The 17,285-nt window shown below is 52.8% G+C and overlaps 1 protein-coding gene and 1 non-coding gene across 4 annotated transcripts; one reads left to right on the top strand and one right to left on the bottom strand.

The window, feature by feature from the left end:
* Nucleotides 1-748: 748 nt before the first annotated feature.
* Nucleotides 749-8,798, top strand: Skor1 (SKI family transcriptional corepressor 1). 3 transcript variants are annotated; one of them, XM_077800201.1, is made up of 9 exons: nt 749-858; nt 1,082-3,281; nt 4,316-4,406; nt 5,333-5,440; nt 5,909-5,980; nt 7,275-7,349; nt 7,575-7,649; nt 8,157-8,222; nt 8,704-8,798. In XM_077800201.1, exons 1-9 carry the CDS (start codon nt 749-751, stop codon nt 8,796-8,798), a joined length of 2,892 nt encoding a protein of 963 aa, XP_077656327.1. The 3 variants fall into 3 exon arrangements, with proteins under 3 accessions (XP_077656327.1, XP_026264617.1, XP_026264618.1); XM_026408832.2 differs by having other exon boundaries at nt 749-771; XM_026408833.2 differs by having other exon boundaries at nt 749-771; nt 8,707-8,798.
* A 5,804-nt stretch (nt 8,799-14,602) lies between these two features.
* Nucleotides 14,603-14,709, bottom strand: LOC113196758 (U6 spliceosomal RNA). The gene has a single exon (XR_003302602.1). It is a non-coding gene; the product is annotated as a U6 spliceosomal RNA (small nuclear RNA).
* Between the last annotated feature and the right edge of the window lie 2,576 nt (nt 14,710-17,285).

The raw sequence follows: 17,285 nt of genomic DNA on the forward strand, positions 1-17,285 counted from the left end.
CTTGAAGGATACTCAGGGAAGGGTCGCCTGCACAAGAAGCAGCCCAGGGCCTCCTGGAGCCTGGATGTGGCCTGAAAGGGAAAGACACATCTGAAGGAGGAAAACTCAGAAAGTGGGAGATTGGAAGTGAAGCCAAAGTGGCTTCTGAATAACTTCTTTGAGAACCTCTATGTCCCATGCACTGACCCAGATGGAAACTAGCTTTGGTCTGGAGCACAGTTATAAACGCAGGAAATAGTTGTTAGGAACTGCACAATTCTGGACCCACTGACGGCCGAAAAGAAAACCATTTACAGATCCAGCCAGAATCTTTCTGCTCAATGAACGCGGGGTGCTAGGCGTGAGAAGAGAAGCTCTGGTTTGTGGAAACCCACACTTTTGTCCCGGGAAAACGGCCAGCGCCGAGCTAGGTGCAGTGGGGGCGGCCCTGGGTCTGGGCGCCTGCTTTGAAGAGGGTAGGGTTCAGCACCACGAACAGCGGTCGCCTCTGTCTCTCCCCCTCCCAAGCAGCCCTGGGTTCCTCCTTCTTCTCCCCCACCCCACCTCCTGCAGTCTGGAGATGGGCAGTGTCCGCCCCTCCTTCGCCTCCCTGCTCCTCGCACTGCCCCCTCCCGCCCACGTGCATGCGCGACTGAGCATAGGGGCCACCGTCCCCGAAGTCCGGGCTTCAGGACCCGGGCCGGCAGGGCAGGTTGCAAGGGTGGCTGAAGGCGAGTGGATCTGGGCGCCAGAAAGTCTGGACTTCGCAATGGCATTGCTGTGTGGCCTTGGGCAAGTCACTCTCCATCTCTGGGTCCCACTTCCTTCCCAATCCAAAAAAAAGGGGGGGGGGTTTCTTGCAGCTGGGGCCTTTCTGAGGTCTTCATTACCCCTTCTCCTACCTCAAACCCCAGAGGCTTTAGTTCCGGCACCACCAAGGGTCTGAATAACAAAAGGCGCCCGTCCAGGGAACAACTGAGCTTGAATCCCCACTGCCAAATACCTTCGGTGCGCCCGACTTGGCGCGCCCAGCTGGGCGGGCCGAGACTAGGCGAAGGCGCTGAAAATGGCTCATCTGCTCTCTGCTTTCTCTATTTCTTAGGAGCGGCGGCATGGAGGCTCTCACCACTCAGCTGGGGCCGGGGCGCGAGGGCAGCTCCTCTCCAAACTCCAAACAGGAGCTGCAGCCTTACTCGGGCTCCAGCGCCCTCAAACCTAACCAGGTGGGAGAGACGTCGCTGTATGGGGTGCCTATCGTGTCTCTTGTCATCGACGGCCAGGAGCGCCTATGCCTGGCGCAAATCTCCAATACTCTTCTCAAGAACTACAGCTACAATGAGATCCACAACCGACGAGTGGCTCTGGGTATCACGTGCGTGCAGTGTACGCCGGTGCAGCTGGAGATTCTACGTCGGGCCGGGGCCATGCCCATCTCCTCACGCCGCTGCGGCATGATCACCAAGCGCGAGGCCGAACGCCTGTGCAAGTCATTCCTGGGAGAGCACAAACCACCCAAACTGCCCGAGAACTTCGCCTTTGATGTGGTGCATGAGTGTGCTTGGGGCTCGCGTGGCAGCTTCATCCCTGCGCGTTACAACAGTTCGCGTGCCAAGTGCATCAAGTGCGGCTACTGCAGCATGTACTTCTCTCCTAACAAGTTCATCTTCCACTCACACCGCACACCCGATGCCAAGTATACTCAGCCCGACGCCGCCAACTTCAACTCGTGGCGTCGTCACCTCAAACTCAGTGACAAGTCGGCCACAGACGAACTGAGCCACGCTTGGGAGGACGTCAAGGCTATGTTTAATGGTGGCACGCGCAAGCGGACTTTCTCGCTGCAAGGAGGTGGCGGAGGAGGCGCTAATGGCGGGTCCGGTGGTCAAGGGAAGGGTGGAACTGGTGGCGGTGGTGGCGGGGGTCCAGGGTGCGCCGAAATGGCCCCAGGCCCACCGCCCCACAAAAGCCTGCGCTGTGGTGAAGATGAGGCGGCCGGGCCTCCGGGTCCACCTCCTCCCCACCCACAGCGCGGACTTGGCCTGGCGGGAGGAGCTAGCGGCCCGACAGGCCCTGGAGGGCCTGGTGGCAGCGCAGGCGTACGTAGCTACCCCGTGATCCCGGTGCCCAGCAAAGGCTTTGGCCTCTTGCAAAAGCTGCCCCCGCCACTTTTCCCTCATCCTTATGGTTTTCCCACGGCCTTCGGCCTATGCCCCAAAAAGGACGACCCAGTATTGGGTGCAGGTGAACCCAAGGGCGGCCCTGGCACTGGGAGCGGCGGCGGCGCGGGCACTGGTGCCGGTGCAGGTGGCCCGGGAACCGGCCACTTGCCCCCAGGAGCAGGGGCTGGCCCGGGCGGCGGCACCATGTTCTGGGGGCATCAACCTTCTGGGGCAGCGAAGGATGCAGCGGCGGTAGCTGCAGCGGCGGCCGCCGCCACTGTGTACCCGACGTTCCCCATGTTCTGGCCAGCTGCAGGCAGTCTCCCGGTGCCGCCCTACCCCGCCGCGCAGAGCCAAGCAAAGGCCGTAGCAGCTGCTGTAGCAGCGGCGGCGGCGGCAGCGGCGGCGGCTGCTGGTGGCGGCGGCCCAGAGCCCCTGGACGGTGCTGAGTCAGCCAAGGACAGCGGCCTTGGAGCTGAGGAGCGCTGCCCGAGTGCATTGTCCCGCGGGCCCCTGGACGAGGACGGCGCTGATGAGGCACTACCACCACCCCTGCCCCCCCTGGCCCCTCCACCGCCTCCGCCAGCACGCAAGGGCTCTTACGTGTCTGCCTTCCGACCTGTGGTCAAGGACACCGAGAGTATTGCCAAGCTGTATGGTAGCGCCCGAGAGGTGTACAGCGCGGGGCCTGCTCGTGGGCCAGGGCCAGGCGCGGGGACAGGCGGCGGCTACGTGAGCCCAGATTTTCTGAGCGAGGGCAGCTCCAGCTACCATTCCGCCTCGCCCGACGTGGACACCGCGGACGAGCCGGAGGTGGACGTGGAATCCAACCGCTTTCCCGAGGATGAGGGTGCCCAGGACGAGACCGAACCTAGTGCGCTCAGCGCGGGAGGTGGCCCAGACGGGGACCAGCCCACTGGGCCCCTCTCTGCTGCTTCCTCAGGCGCAGATGGCCCCACAGACTCTCCTGATGGCGGTAGCCCTCGGCCCCGGCGCCGCCTCGGGCCTCCCCCAGCTGGCGGGTCTGCATTTGGTGACCTGGCAGCGGATGATGTGGTGCGGAGACCTGAGAGAAGCCCGCCAAGCGGCGGCTACGAGCTTCGAGAGTCTTGCGGGCCCCTGGGAGGCCCCACGACGGCCAAGGTGAGCTCAGAGACCGCTCAGCCGGTAGCACCTACCCCTTTACCCCACCACCCTCAAGTAAAGCACCCCAAGTGGGGGACGGGAGGCCCGAATTTTGTTCTGCGCAGCAATCCCGGCTGCTCCCGGCAGGCTCAGACTTGGGCTCGCTGTGGAACTGGGGTCCTGGGGCTCGAGTGAGGTTTCGGAAGATCGGGGGCAAGCCTGGGGAGTGCGTGTGCTTTGTGTTTGTTGTTAGGCGTGAGGATGGGGACTGGCAGAGATTGCCAGACACCAGAAAGAGAGAAATAAAAGGGTTCTAGAGGAAGAACCAGGAGAGAGAGGGACTTAAACCAAGAGAGAAACGCTCTCATACTCCAAGGAGAACTAGTGGGTAGCGAGAGGAGAGGGTGTCCTCTCCCCATTTCGGATCCTAGCAGTACTGAGTCCTAGGAATCTTCCGTCACCCCAACCGAGTCTCTTCACACTCCCTCATTAGGAACCGTTCACAGGGTTTGATGCTGGGAAACTGTCTCTGGACCGTGTGCGGGGCGCAAGGGGGTTCTAAGGTTGGCAGGGCTGGGGCTGGAGGAACAGGTTGTGGCTAGGCCGGAATCATTGGCCTTCCTGAAAGTGGGTGCGCACACCTATACATTTCCGTTCGGTTCATTAAAACACGAATCATTAACCGGATTCGAAAGCATCATTTTTGCCTAGGATAGGACCCAGGCCTGGGCAGGAGGGGAAATGGGGGAAATGAGGCGAGCGCAGAGAACCGGGGCGGCTTTGAATGGCCTTTGGCTTGGGAACCGCTTCACGTAATTTTTTTTCGCGAGGGCCAATAATTACCTGAATCTAAAAACAGTGACAGACTCCAAGGGCGCAAGGGCACAAGGGTGCGCCACGTGCGTCCCCGCTACCCCTGCCCTTAGGTCCCGCGGGCAAGCCACCCTCCCCTACCTCCTAGGAGTTTCCTGTTGGCTGCGGGGCGGGACTGGGCGGTTTCCGGCGGCCGCCAGGAGCCCCCCTAATCGCTTGTCATTTCTCGGCCGCAGCAGGTGTACGCACCGGAGAGGGATGAGCACGTGAAGAGCGCCGCGGCGGCGCTGGGGCCCACTGCCTCCTACCTCTGTACCCCCGAGGCCCACGGTAACGCCTTCCAAGGCCTCTGGCCACTGTGATAGGGGAGGGGGTGCGAATAGAGGGCAGGCCCCAAAGAGGCCAGCGAGGGAAGCCGAGGGCAGAAAGAGAGACACAGAAAAAGCGAAAGAAAGAGAGAAGGAAAGAAAAATAATGAAAGAAAAGGGAAGCTGAGAACTCCTAACAACTCCCACAGGCTGATTACTTTAAAAAACAGTACCAACCTACCTTCTCCACCACACATACACACATGCTCCAGTACACCTCGTACGAGGGTTAAAATCTTAAAAAAAAAAAAAAATCACGCCTGCATCTCCTTCAAGTTCTCTCATTTATTCAGTAAGTGTGTTGGTCTTCAGGGTTCCCGGTGGCCAGGCCAGGTCTGGGCGAAGGATGAGCGAACTTGGCTGCGCGCTTGGATACCCCGGAAGCGTCGGCCCACTGTGGGGGGCGGGGGAGCCTGCCCTTGCGCTCAGGCCAGGTTGCTAGCAGAGGAGGGGTCTTGGAAATCTGGGCAAGCGAAGGCAGCCAAGCCCAGTACAATTTCCTGACGCACCACACTACGCGGTAGGCCGCTGCCTGGGCTGCGATCTCCGCGGGAATCGCGCGGACAGACCCGGCGGCCACGCGCGCTCGCGGTGCCCCAGTATCTGCGTGCGATGTAGGTCGCCCGTCCCTGGTGGGCTCGGCTGCTCGTCTCGCTCTTTTTCGAGGGGCTGGGGAGTGGCGTGAAGCCGAGAGACTAGCAGACCATGTGCGGGGGAGGGAGTACCCTGCCCAAAGCCTCAGGGCGCGCGCCTGGGCTCACAGTCGGGAACCAGAGGCGGCCACCACGTTTTTAATTAGGGCTTGGGCGCCCCAACCGCGGCAGTGCTGGCAGTATCGGGGTCACAGTTTCTTTGCTTCTCCTTGAAACTCGGTTTATTGCCTTTAAGAACCAGATAAGGAAGACAATCACTCGACCGCCGATGATTTGGAAACGAGGAAATCCTATTCAGACCAAAGGAGTATCTCCCAGCCAAGTCCCACAAATACTGACCGAGGTGAGCACTGAGATTCTTTGAGCCCCACTCGCCCCCGGGCTGTGGGACCCACGTCGCACAGGTTTCCACAGGCTTTTGAGGCGGTTTCAATCAAGAGCAAGAGGCTGCCACTTACTATTTAAATGTTGCAGGGGAGATGCAGGCCAGGTTCCAGAGCTACCCCCTTTGGGGTTTTTCTGATAAGGGTAGTGGACATACTAAGAGGAAATGGAGAGATCACCTCACCCATCTGAAATAGGTCAAAGCATTTCCTTCCCTAGGATAGCCCATCTCCCTGGGGCCCACTCTCCTACTCCCTAAAATGATGGCTTGGAAGGTGTGTAGTGCTGACCGCTTGTAACTGCCTCCTCTAAAGGCAGAAGGGTCTGGAGTAGGTCCGTGACTTGGTACAGTTCCCGGGATACTCACCCCTCCCCTCTCAAGCCTTCTCCCGAGACAAAATCCTTCTTACCTCCCCCTGTATCTCAGGTGAAGAAGGGCTTACCTTGGATGTCACAGGAACTCAGCTGGTGGAGAAAGATATTGAAAACCTGGCCAGAGGTGAGGTGAAATCTGTGAAATGGTACACTGTGCTTGCCGGGATGGGCCCCTCCTGTAGAGAGGAGCTAGTTGCTGTAGTGGGTATGTGGGAAGACCTTGTTATTGGGGAGAGAGGTTGAGTTTTTATTTCATTAAGTAGAAAGGATAATCCTCTGAACACATCCTGGCAGAGAGGTGTATGTGTATATGTGGGTAGGGAATGAACAAGCCCCTGTAGGTTATTAGAAATTTAGGTTCCCAAGGCCTGAGTCAGTCGGTCTTGAATAGCCCAGTGAGAAAGAGAAATGAGCACTGATTCTTAGAACGCAATGTGTGTGAACATCAGACAGGATAATGTGGGTCTCCCAAACTCCAAGGAAAAACAGGTTGCTTCTTCTTCTTCTTCTTTCTTTTTTGAGAGTAAGATTGCAAAGAGGCATTTATTTTAGGAACAGGTGAGAGGTTACAGTACTTTCCCTGGAATTAATGTATAACTATTTCTGTAAGATGGAGCTTGTTTGCAGAATGGGACCCCCAGGGTTGCTTTGCCTGCAAGGGGGAGAAGTTGGCTTGAAGCATAGAGGAAGGGAGTCTCAAACCCCACTTGGCCTGTCCATCTTCCATTGCTATGTTTCAGAGGAACCTCTTCATGTGGAGGGCTCAAATACTATTGGCCCCATGGCTAGGGCAGCCTCCCCGTCCACTTGTCTGGAAGTGGCTTCTGAGGGCACTAAACAGTGTTTTCCACAGTCCATGAATGATCTTGGAAATTGGTGGGGGAAGGAAAACAAGCTTCCATTTTTCCTAGTTACAGATTCTGTCATTACCTTCACAATCATTGGTGCTTTATATGAGGGTTCTTATGGGCATCTCCTTATATTATAACTGTTATTAAGTATGTCTATTTCTCTGGGAAAGCTGTCCAAGGCTTTGACCATATTCTCCCTGATTTGCATTGAAAGAAGGGATTAGAACTGTCATTTGAAGTGGGAAATAAGGTTTTTGTGGGTCATTCTCTAGGATTAGGGAGTTAGGAACAACTTAAAGCAGATGACAACCCAGTCATTTCCTGGAACCAGGGTCTAGGAATCCAAAATGGATTCCACCCTCCTGAATTTGATTCTCCAGGGCATCCTACCCACTTAGCCCTGAGTCTTCACTCAAATCCTTTGGACTGGAATAGGAAAGCTAGAGTTCTGAAGGCCTCTATACCAACTAAGGTTCTAGGAGTATTAGCCAGAGCAAGACCTCAATGCCTAATGGGTCCCTTGAGTTCTCCATTCCCCTCCCTTACCTCCCACTCTCCCATTCACAGAAGAATTGCAAAAATTGCTCCTGGAGCAAATGGATCTCCGAAAGAAGCTGGAGCGAGAATTTCAGAGTCTCAAAGGTATTTCCATCCCTTCTCAACTCACCTCAACACTGTCAACCTATCCTGCTCTCGGAATGGGGTATAGGCAGGTGGCTAGAGGGGAAGAACTCTGTTTCCCTCTGTTTCCAGCTAGGCATAGGACTGGGTGGGGGTGGGGGTAGGGGTGAAGATGGGAGGGAGTGGGGAAGTGGAGCTGAGGGGGAAGGCTGTGCATAACAGCTCTCACTTAATCAATTTGCACAGATAATTTTCAGGATCAAATGAAGAGGGAATTGGCTTATCGAGAAGAAATGGTGCAACAGCTGCAAATTGTCAGAGGTAAGACGGGAGTCAGGTGAGCGCGTGCACGGGCCGTAACTGCCTCTCGTCTGGCAGGAGCCGCAATGTTGGCTCAGTCATTTGGATTTAAATTGAAGGTAATTTAACAATTATTTTTTTTATTTAATATCCTTTGTATACTCTGATTAGCCTCAGAATGGCAAGCGAGCCCAGCAAACGGCTTGCAGGCATCATTACATGGAGTGATTGAACTTCTTATCGCGGCAATTTCCATGGTTTCTAAATTAAAAATCGAGGCGTAAAATTACCTGGGAAGTAATGCCTAAGTTTGCTTTAATTTTGGTTAGATCCGTCTGCCTTTAAGCGCCATCCCAGGCCATTTCCTCCCTCTGTCAGTTTGCAGTTTGGAGTGTTGGTGCCCCTCCCCCCCATCCCCAGAATTGTTTCTTCGAGGGGCCGCGCCAAGGGGAGGGATGTAGCCCTGACTCTGACCCCGACCGCCGGAAGGTGGTCTGCGTTTCCTCACCAATCCTCCATGTCTTCCAGATACTCTATGTAACGAACTTGACCAGGAGCGGAAGGCGCGCTACGCCATACAGCAGAAATTAAAAGGTGCGAAACCCCCAAACAAAGATAGCTCCGCTACCAGGGGGCTGGCTGTACTATGGGATGGATGGATGGGTGGATGGATGGATGGGTGGATGGGTGGATGGATGGCGAGGCTAATGAGGGGGGAGGCTAAGGTCTACATGAATCAGAAACTGAGAAGAGGAGTGGGAATTGATTGTAATGGGGGAAAGTGTCCTTTGAGCTTTAGTATCAGAAAATCTGCCTTGTGGTCCAACTCTGGCCTTGGGCAAGTCATCCCTCTTTCTCTGCGCCTCAGTTTCCTTTTCTGTAAAATGGGGCTATTTAACCAGAGCGATGATTCTGAATCACCAGCTTCTCTCCTATATCTTTTCTGATCTGGTCGGTTGAGAACCCCTGAGCCCAAAGGGTGGGTCGGGTGGGGGCAGTGGGACGGTGCACTGCAGAGGCCAGGTGAGGCGAGTGCGGCGGCGGCCAACGTGGCTGGTACGACTCTCTTCCCTAGAAGCCCACGACGCCCTGCACCACTTCTCCTGCAAGATGCTGACGCCCCGCCACTGCACTGGCAACTGCTCCTTCAAGCCCCCACTGTTACCCTAGGGCCGGCCCGGCCGCGCCCACGCGCCCTCAAGCCATGCTGCTCCTTCTTGTAAATACCCGCTGCCGTGGCGGCCCAGAGCGAGGAACAAGCCATTCGGACCCGACCGATGTAAATACAGCCGCCCGTCCGCCAGTCCGCCGTCCTCCTCCCGGGCGCCCGGCCTTGTCCGGACCTTCCCGGGGCGTCCCAGTCCAGGGCCCCGGCTCAGTTTCCAAGTGTAAATACCGCCTCGCCCCTCGGTTGAACTCCAGGGCATCGGACCTCAAGGGGTTAACTGGACCCACGGGGGTGGTGGGAGGAGGGAAGAGGGAGGACACCTCCCACCCCCCACGCGGCCCACGTACAGCCTCGGACCCCAATTGTGAATACAATGTAGCGACTTCGCTGGCGCCGGCCCCGCGCTCCCAGTCCCGTCCACTCTCTTGTTCCTAATGACTAAGTGGCTATGTGCAATGGATATAAATGTACTGTGAGTCTCTTGGTTCAGTATTAGATTCACTTTTTATTTATACTCTAAGTTGTTTTTCTTTCTTCTCCTGGACCTACTTCCAGTCCCCTTTGCATCCCCCGCTTTGGATTTTTATTTATTTATTTATTTATTTATTTATTTATGTTGTAGTTGTAACTTCTCGATGTAACAGCACTTTAAAAGGGCGACAACTGACTCACGAGATGGCGACCACCTTAAGCCTGTTTGGGGAGACCACCCTGTATCCGAGACTTTTGTTTTTAATAAAAAAGAAAATCTGTCAATTCCTGGGAGTGCGCGGGGGTGGGGGGGATGGGGGGATGGGAGGCGGGGAGGGAAGGGGCAGGGCCGGCAGAGGACTGTGCCACAGGTGGGGCGTGGGGACAGTGGTGCGGGGTCTAGGGCGCCCAGGATTAGAATTGTGCTTGTTCACCTAGACAGAAGCAAGCCTCCAGACTTCTCAACTGACCCAGCCAGACACAGTCACCCCCAGGTCACCTTCTCTCTACCTTAGGACCCTCCTCTAGGGAGCCCCGGTTAGGGAAAGGGAATAATTGTATGGTCCCTGGTAAGGTGGTCCCTTCTCTTAAGACGCTTGTAGGGACTGAGTTCATTCGTGCCTTATTTCCACGCCTGCCCAGGGAAGTCACCTCCCCGGCTTTCAGAAATAAAGAGACTTTTAGGCTTGCCTGGAGTTTGGGTTCAACCAGAATAGCCTCTAACTGGCGTGGGCACTGCTGGTCTGTCTGGCAGCGCTGGGTCGGGATGAGCCTCAGGGGGACAATCCTGGAAAAGGTGAACTTTGGCGCCCATTCACGTAGGTCCTCCCGCTAGCTCCACCGCGATGGGAAAGGAGGGAGTCCTGGCCGCATTTTGATAATCCCTCCAGTTCAGTGTAAGTGGAGTTGAGGACTGCCGTCCGCAGGTGCCAGGGCCAAGGCACTCGCCGGGCTTCGGATGGGGCATCCAAAGCCGGACTCGCGCGATTGATGAAGCTTCGCCCTGTGGAAGCCTTGGTCGGCCGGTTCCCACAGCGCACCTCCAGGTTGGGAAAGTGTTGGTATTGGGAATCACTCAGCCCCGGCAGAATTTCACCTCCAAGTCGGGCTAGCAAGGATCCCTGCTGTGCCCTTTATTTTGCCTGGGCCTCCGATTGGGCCTCTACAAAATGACATTTGGGCCTCCGTCCCCGGAGGCTCATGGAAACGCTCTGGGAGTAAGACGCCAACCGCTGCCAGGACCTGCGCCAGGATGGCCTAGCTCTCCAGACACCCCCACACTAACTCTATGCGTCTCTCAGGCGGAGACCCTGGCGGCGGGTGGCGGCCCAGGGACTCTGGTCAGGTAGCTCCGGGCCTGAGTGCTCAGGGGTGCCGGCCGTGAGTTTCGTGGGGGTGGTCTGGAGGGCCTCGCGCTGGAGCTGGCGCGCCCCGGGACGCCGGTAAGGGGCTCACACCGGAGTCTGCCGCGCAGTGGAGGAAGGAAGCCAGTCCCAGAGCCCCTTGAGCTCGGGGATATTCCTAGGGCAAAACTCAAGAGAGAACGTGTGGGAAGGAATTGCGATGGGGGCGCCTGGCCAACTGTGAGGTACTGCCTCGAGGTCTCCAGGCTGGGACCTTCGGGGAAGTTGGAGCCTTTCCTACTGGCGGGCTGACCAGATCAGTTCTCCACTGCACCCTCTGCGAAGCGAACTCCAGAGAGGAAGTGACTTACATCCCCAGGGCTTGCCAGGGGCGAGCGGAGCTGAGATGGAGCCCTGACACGCTGTGTTGGAGATGGCACGCGCATTTCCCCACAGCATAAATGCACCTGTGGCGGGGCACTTTCCTTCTCTGTAAAATGGGCATAACAGTTACCACCTAGGGAGGAAGTTCCATGGCTGTGCCCCTACAGAGAAGCCTAGCAAATATTCTTTTCCACCCTTCCCTTCCAAATTGCCCCAAAGTGGAAAAGAGCAAGCAGGCAGCCGGAGTCCACCGGTCGAGGCGCCCCATCTGGGCCGGAATCTCTGTGGATTGGGGGTGTAGGTGGATACGACCCAGAAAGTTCAGTTGCAAAAGCCCTCCTGGGCTCCGCATCCCTTTGAAAGTGGTTTGTTCCCCCCAAAAATGTTGATAACCAAACGATCGGTATGGATGTAATTATCAATAATTATACGAATTATTGCTGATTGCGGGGCTCGTAGCTACTTTAATTAGTTTACCAGATTCTAATTAAGTTAAATGAAACATTAATAGGGAAAATATGCTTTAAAAAACCACCCAGGATTTTAAGTCTATTTCTCGCCACAACGTTGCCACCTTGCGACGGTTTTTAGGCATTACAGTCAACTCTTGAAGGCCGGGATTCCGGTACCCTGGCTCTCTGGGAGGGGGCCTTGAGAGGGGCCGGTGAGCCACAGAATGTATTCCGAGATGCAGTCTCCAGGTATGTGGTTCGGCACCCCTAGCCCCTACCGGTGCTTCCAGGAGATCTGACTCTGGCACGAGATCTGGAGGTACCGGACCCAGTAAACAAGCCCCTCCACCTCCCGCTGCTTTTTCTCCAGAATTCCCAGTCCTCTTGCAAGCGGAGGCTTGACATATGGTCTCTATCCCCACTTGTCCAGAAGATCCAGGGCAAGAAACTGAACAAAGTTGGAGCCGCAAGTAGAGACAGCATCAGGTTGCTTTATTTTTCACTTCCCTGAGAGAGTTGAGTAAGTCGTGCTTCCCACATCCATTTCCTCTGCCAATGGAAGTAACCTGGAAGAAAATACACCTAGAAGACCCCTCAACTCCAGAGTAACCTGTGTTATCATGACACTTGGCTCTTGAGGCTAACAAGGCACTCCCTCTCTTTGTGATCCTTGGTTGTGTGGGTCTGTAAGTACCTCCACAACTGGGGTCACACCTTGCACTTTTTGTGATCTCCAACACAACACCCAGTGCTCCACGGGCATCCGGCAAATGTTCACAAGAAAGGGTTCCAACTTGGTGGTTCACCCAGGTGCTGGAAATGTCTGAGAGAAGGAATCCGTAGGTGCTTCTGGACAACAGCCACTGAGAAGCAATTAAGCTGATTTGCATAAGGTTAATTAAGCACAGGCTTACTGCTCAGAAAGAAGATTCTTCATAAATAGGATTCATTTTGGGGGCAGGTATCAAGGAAGATATTGCCAACCTAAAATAGAAAAATTTTCCTCCTGTTCCAACTGTGTCCCAAAGAAAGGGCCCCATCATACCTCACATTTTGCAAGGTCACCTGCCATGCACCTGTCCAACAATTACCACTTACCCTGTTGTAAAGTGTAGCCTTGATCCTTTAGAGAAATGCAACTCCTGCCTTGAATTTAGAATATCAACAAAAGCAGGATTAGACCTGCATGATTTTTCCATTAATTCTAAATAGAACCTTTCCATCCCAGAAGCAGCACAGTGTAACAAGCCCAAACTATTACCGGATTTGCTGAGATCTCAACTGCCATTGACTAATTTTGTGACATTGGGCAAGTCATCGACTCTCTTGATCCTCCAGTCTCATCTCTAACATGAGGGTAATAATAGTACCTACTTCATGGAACTGTTTTGTGCACATAATGAGTTAGCATTATGTAAAGTGCTGAGCACATAGGAAGTTAGTATATGTAACTAGATGTATATAGCATATATGCTATATATATTAAGTATAGGCAACTATATGTATACACTATATATGTATATATGTAGGCAATTATATGTATATACTACATATGCATATAATTATATGTATATACTACATATCCATACAATATATGTAACTATATGGGTATAGTGTATATAAGAATTTAGTATATGTAAAGCTCCTGGCACATAAGAAGTGCAATCTGTGTTTGAGAAGACCACAACTCCCTCCCAGTTCATTTTCTAGCCCCAGTCTGTGGTTTTCTATTCCTCCAGAGCTCAGGAAAAGGGACGTAACAGGGCGTTGTCCAGCCTGGCCTCTTGAATTTTCTGGAGACCCATTTATAAGAATCTACAAGCACCCAGGTTGGAAAGGCATCCTGCAGTGCCAATAGTCTCTTTGACTATACATGTTCAAAGGGGGCAAGTGACTTGCCCAACTTCTCTCAGCAAATCTCAGAGCCAGGAAGGTCATCCAGGTCTTTGGATTTTCCAGAACTAGGAATTGCCTGTGTCTTTTCCTAATTCCTGCTCCAAGAGAGTGATCATGCCAAGAAGAATGACAAGTTTCTTTAGAATAATCTGAACAGCACTTATTGAGATTTGGCCTCCATAAGACCTCCTTCCTAAAACAAAAACTAGTAAATTCCTGTCTCCTGAGTTGTGTCTCCTGGGTTGTCCTTGCTGAAGGAGGGGGAGTGGCAGCAACATTGTTAGTTTCTCTCTTTAGCACTCCAGAAGGAGAGCTTTAAAACTACTCACCCAGTTGCCCAAGATGTTTCCAGGCATCTTTGAGAGAAGAAGAGAAAAACCAACCAGTAGATGTCCTTTAACTCTATGCATGGAAGCTCTTGAGGAAGTGCAGGGAGGGGGCCCACAAACCCCCTAATCTCGGCTTTTATCTGATAAAGACCATTCGTCCTATCCGGAATGATGCAAGGTAGCTGCAGGCGGCCAGAGTACCCGCAGCTGTTGTCCTAGGCTCCAGGGCTCCGCGTCTGACCGCCAACTCTACTGCGGCCTGGGAGCTAAGCGGCGGCTGAAGGCGGATCTCTGGGGTCTTGGCTGCTGAACTCATGTGCATGTTCTTGCACCAACAAAGCTAACACGCCATTTTTCTTTTGAAAATAATTATATTTTTTTAGAAAAAGGTTTTATATATAAGGATGTGTAGCCACTTGGTTACACGGTCTTGCCCAGGTTGCTTTACATCCCTGTCCCCTGTAAAATGGGGACAGTGATGCACAGTGGACAGAAATATCAGGAATATGAGGGTGAGAATTGGTGATACTGAATAAGTATCATGGTGAATACTGAAAAAATAAGTGGTGGTTGTTATTATTTTAAAGATTCAGAGGAGTCGGTCAGTGTTATTTCGTCTGTTTATCTTTACACAAGGTCCTGTTGTGTTTCTGACCTAAAATGGGCCAATTTTTCAAGACCTGTTCTTAAGTGTAAGGTGCAGCAGCATTCAGTAGAGTGCAGAGGGAAGCTGAAGGAAGACCGCAAGATAAAAATCAGAGCCAAAAGCCAGAAGGCATTGTAGTAATTAATCTGTTTAGGTACCACCTTTTTTCAATCAGTCTCCTGGGATTACTATATTTTACCTCGGGTCAAACAATGAAACAGACCCGTAGGCAAAAAGAGTTGTATACATTGGGGTGCGAACTGAACAGGAGTGGACCTGGGGTAGAAAAATATGGAACGCTTCACGAATTTGCGTGTCATCCTTGCGCAGGGGCCATGCTAATCTTCTCTGTATCGTTCCAATTTTAGTATATGTGCTGCCGAAGCGAGCACGACTGCAAAGGTTCCCCAGAAGCTATATAAGGTTCACAATCTGAAAGCTTTTACAGTTATGGTGAAAAAGAGTGTCACTCTTTTTCAAAGCCCAAAATATCTTAGAAATTACAGCCTCCTATATTGCTGTCTTAAAAAATGTTCTTTGTGTTTAAGGCAAGTTAAAACTAATTGTTTTTCTAACATCCTTATATCGTGTATGCAAATGAGGGGAGATGGGAAATTGGCCCTCCTCCCGCCCGACCTCTGCGCGCGCCTCGCCAGCAGTGCTGACAGGCAGAAGCAGTCACGTGGCGCGAGCCGTTAGTGAGCTCGTTCTGTGCGCGTTGGCCAGGCGCGGAGGACTCAGACCTGGCCTCTTCTGCGACTGCTGTGTGGGACAACGCAACGACACCGTGGCCCTCAGGTCTGCAGAGCAGTGTGCGAAGAGCCAGGACGTTTTTGGTGGTATGGGCCATGGTGCCCGTGAAGTCCCCATTTCCAGCACCCGGAAAAAGATTGCTCACACTGATTGAGGCGTGCCCTCGCGGAGACCCTTGACCTGTGACCTTAGGGGGGGCCACCCACCGTGAGCCGGAAGGGGTTGGGGAGGGACCGGTCAGTACTGCGGCTCAGGTATCAAGTGCAGGGTGGCCTCGTTAGGGCGCTCCTTCAGTTTTCCCCTGGTTCTGGGGATCAGAACCTTGTGCTTAAAAGCCAAAGGGAAGAGAGAGGGTGTCCACTCTGGAGACCTGATATTCCAGAGTGTGATTAGGGGTTGGTGGTGGTCCAGGAAAGATGACCGTCCTTTGATCTTGTGCTTACTAAGGAGCAGACATTTAACCTAATTGGTATCCTTCTCACCCATAGAAAACGGGGCTTTGGGAGGTTAAACCATCAGCCCCAGATGATCCTGCTAGTGATGAAAGAAGTTGGGAAGTCTGTTTTCAAAAACTGGTCTTTTCTTCATAGTAGGGCTCTGAGAAAAGATTTGGGATCAGAGTGCAACACCCCCTCCCCACCTCGCTTTCCCTCTTAGACCAAGACTCAGCCCTGACTTTTCTTCCTGTCTGCCATCATTCCTTCAAGAAATACTGAGCACCTTTGATGTCAGTACTAGGGCTGGAGCTGTGTGTGATTGAGTGGTCAGGGAGCTTGGTTTCCACGAGGGAGCCAGAGAAATACTAGAGAGCCTTCACAATGCTGAGACATGCCATAAAGAAAGCATGGCATAGAGAGACTGAGGGATGAAGTCGGCTTCAGTTAAGAGGAAGCCACGGAGAGGACAGAGACAGAATTCGAGGCAGAAAAAAGACATCTGAGTCATTTTCATGCAATGGAGCCAGTCCTTCAGGGATGCCACCATGGAGGTAATTGAAACTCCCCCTATTGCTAAATGGCTCAGTATTGTGAGAGGAGTGCCTGGCCTGGGGACTTGAGTCTTCCCCCTCCCTACCTGTGTTCAGTGTAATGAAAATCAACCTGCAGGCTGCCCAACTTCTCATCTGACCTGTCTCTAAACAAACAGCAATTGCAAACCTCAGAATGCTAATATGGCCTTTATTGAGCAAAAAGAGCTAATTTGGGCAATGATGTTTCCCTCAGATTTGCAAAAGGGAATTGCAAATAACCAAAAAGCGTATTAACATTGATGGGAGATGATGCTAATCTTCAATTAGCATCCATGTTTTTATCCATTTATTTAGAGAGAGAGCCTTTTCGACACAGTCAATGGGCACACGTGTCACAGTGACAGGTACAGCTAGTGAGTTCATAACTGCCTTATTGTAGAAACCAGCAGGAGACAGGCCTGGTTATTGTTGGCCATTTCTGGCTACACAAGCCTGTGTTATTTTGAGCCAGAGATGGTGTGTTTTGTTTGTTTGTTGTTTTTGATCTGCTTCTTGTTGGGCAGTTGAGCACAGGAGAGAGATCTCAGTTCTAGTTCATAGTCATCCTGGTCCTATCTTTGTGACCTTGGTCAACTCCCAGAACCTGTCATTCTGGTCCTGTTTTATCTTTGGCAAATTAAGATACCCTGGGGCTGGGGATGTGGCTCAAGTGGTAGCATGCCTGCCATGTGTGCGGCCTGGGTTTGATCCTCAGCACCACATACAAATGAAGATGTTGTGTCCGCTAAAATATATATATATATATATATTTCTCTCTCTCTCTCTCTCTCTCTCTCTCTCTCTCTCTCTCTCTCTCTTTAAAAAAAAAATTAAGATACCCTAGAGTTGATCTTGAACATCCTCCAGCTTTGACCTGCTGCAATTCTTATAACTGGGTAACTGAAGGGCTTTTCTGGGGAACATCATTAGCAAGATGTAAAAATCCAATACTATTTTTTTTTCTATTTTGGAAAGGCCCAGGAGCAGTCCATAGGGCTGTTGTGGTCCTAGGTTGCAGGTTCTGCCAAACCATAAGCTTGTCTCAACTCTGAAGGCCCAACATGGAGGAAGGGAGAGAGAGGGTGCTATGGTTTGGATATGGTGTGTCCCCCAATGTTCATTGGAAACTTAGTCCCCAGTGTGTCCATGTTAAGGTAGTGGAACCTTGAAGAAGTGAAGCCTATTTAAGATAGGGGGTGGATAAGC

The sequence above is a fragment of the Urocitellus parryii genome, chromosome 6 (assembly GCF_045843805.1).
Source record: "Urocitellus parryii isolate mUroPar1 chromosome 6, mUroPar1.hap1, whole genome shotgun sequence".
Taxonomy (NCBI): domain Eukaryota; kingdom Metazoa; phylum Chordata; class Mammalia; order Rodentia; family Sciuridae; genus Urocitellus; species Urocitellus parryii.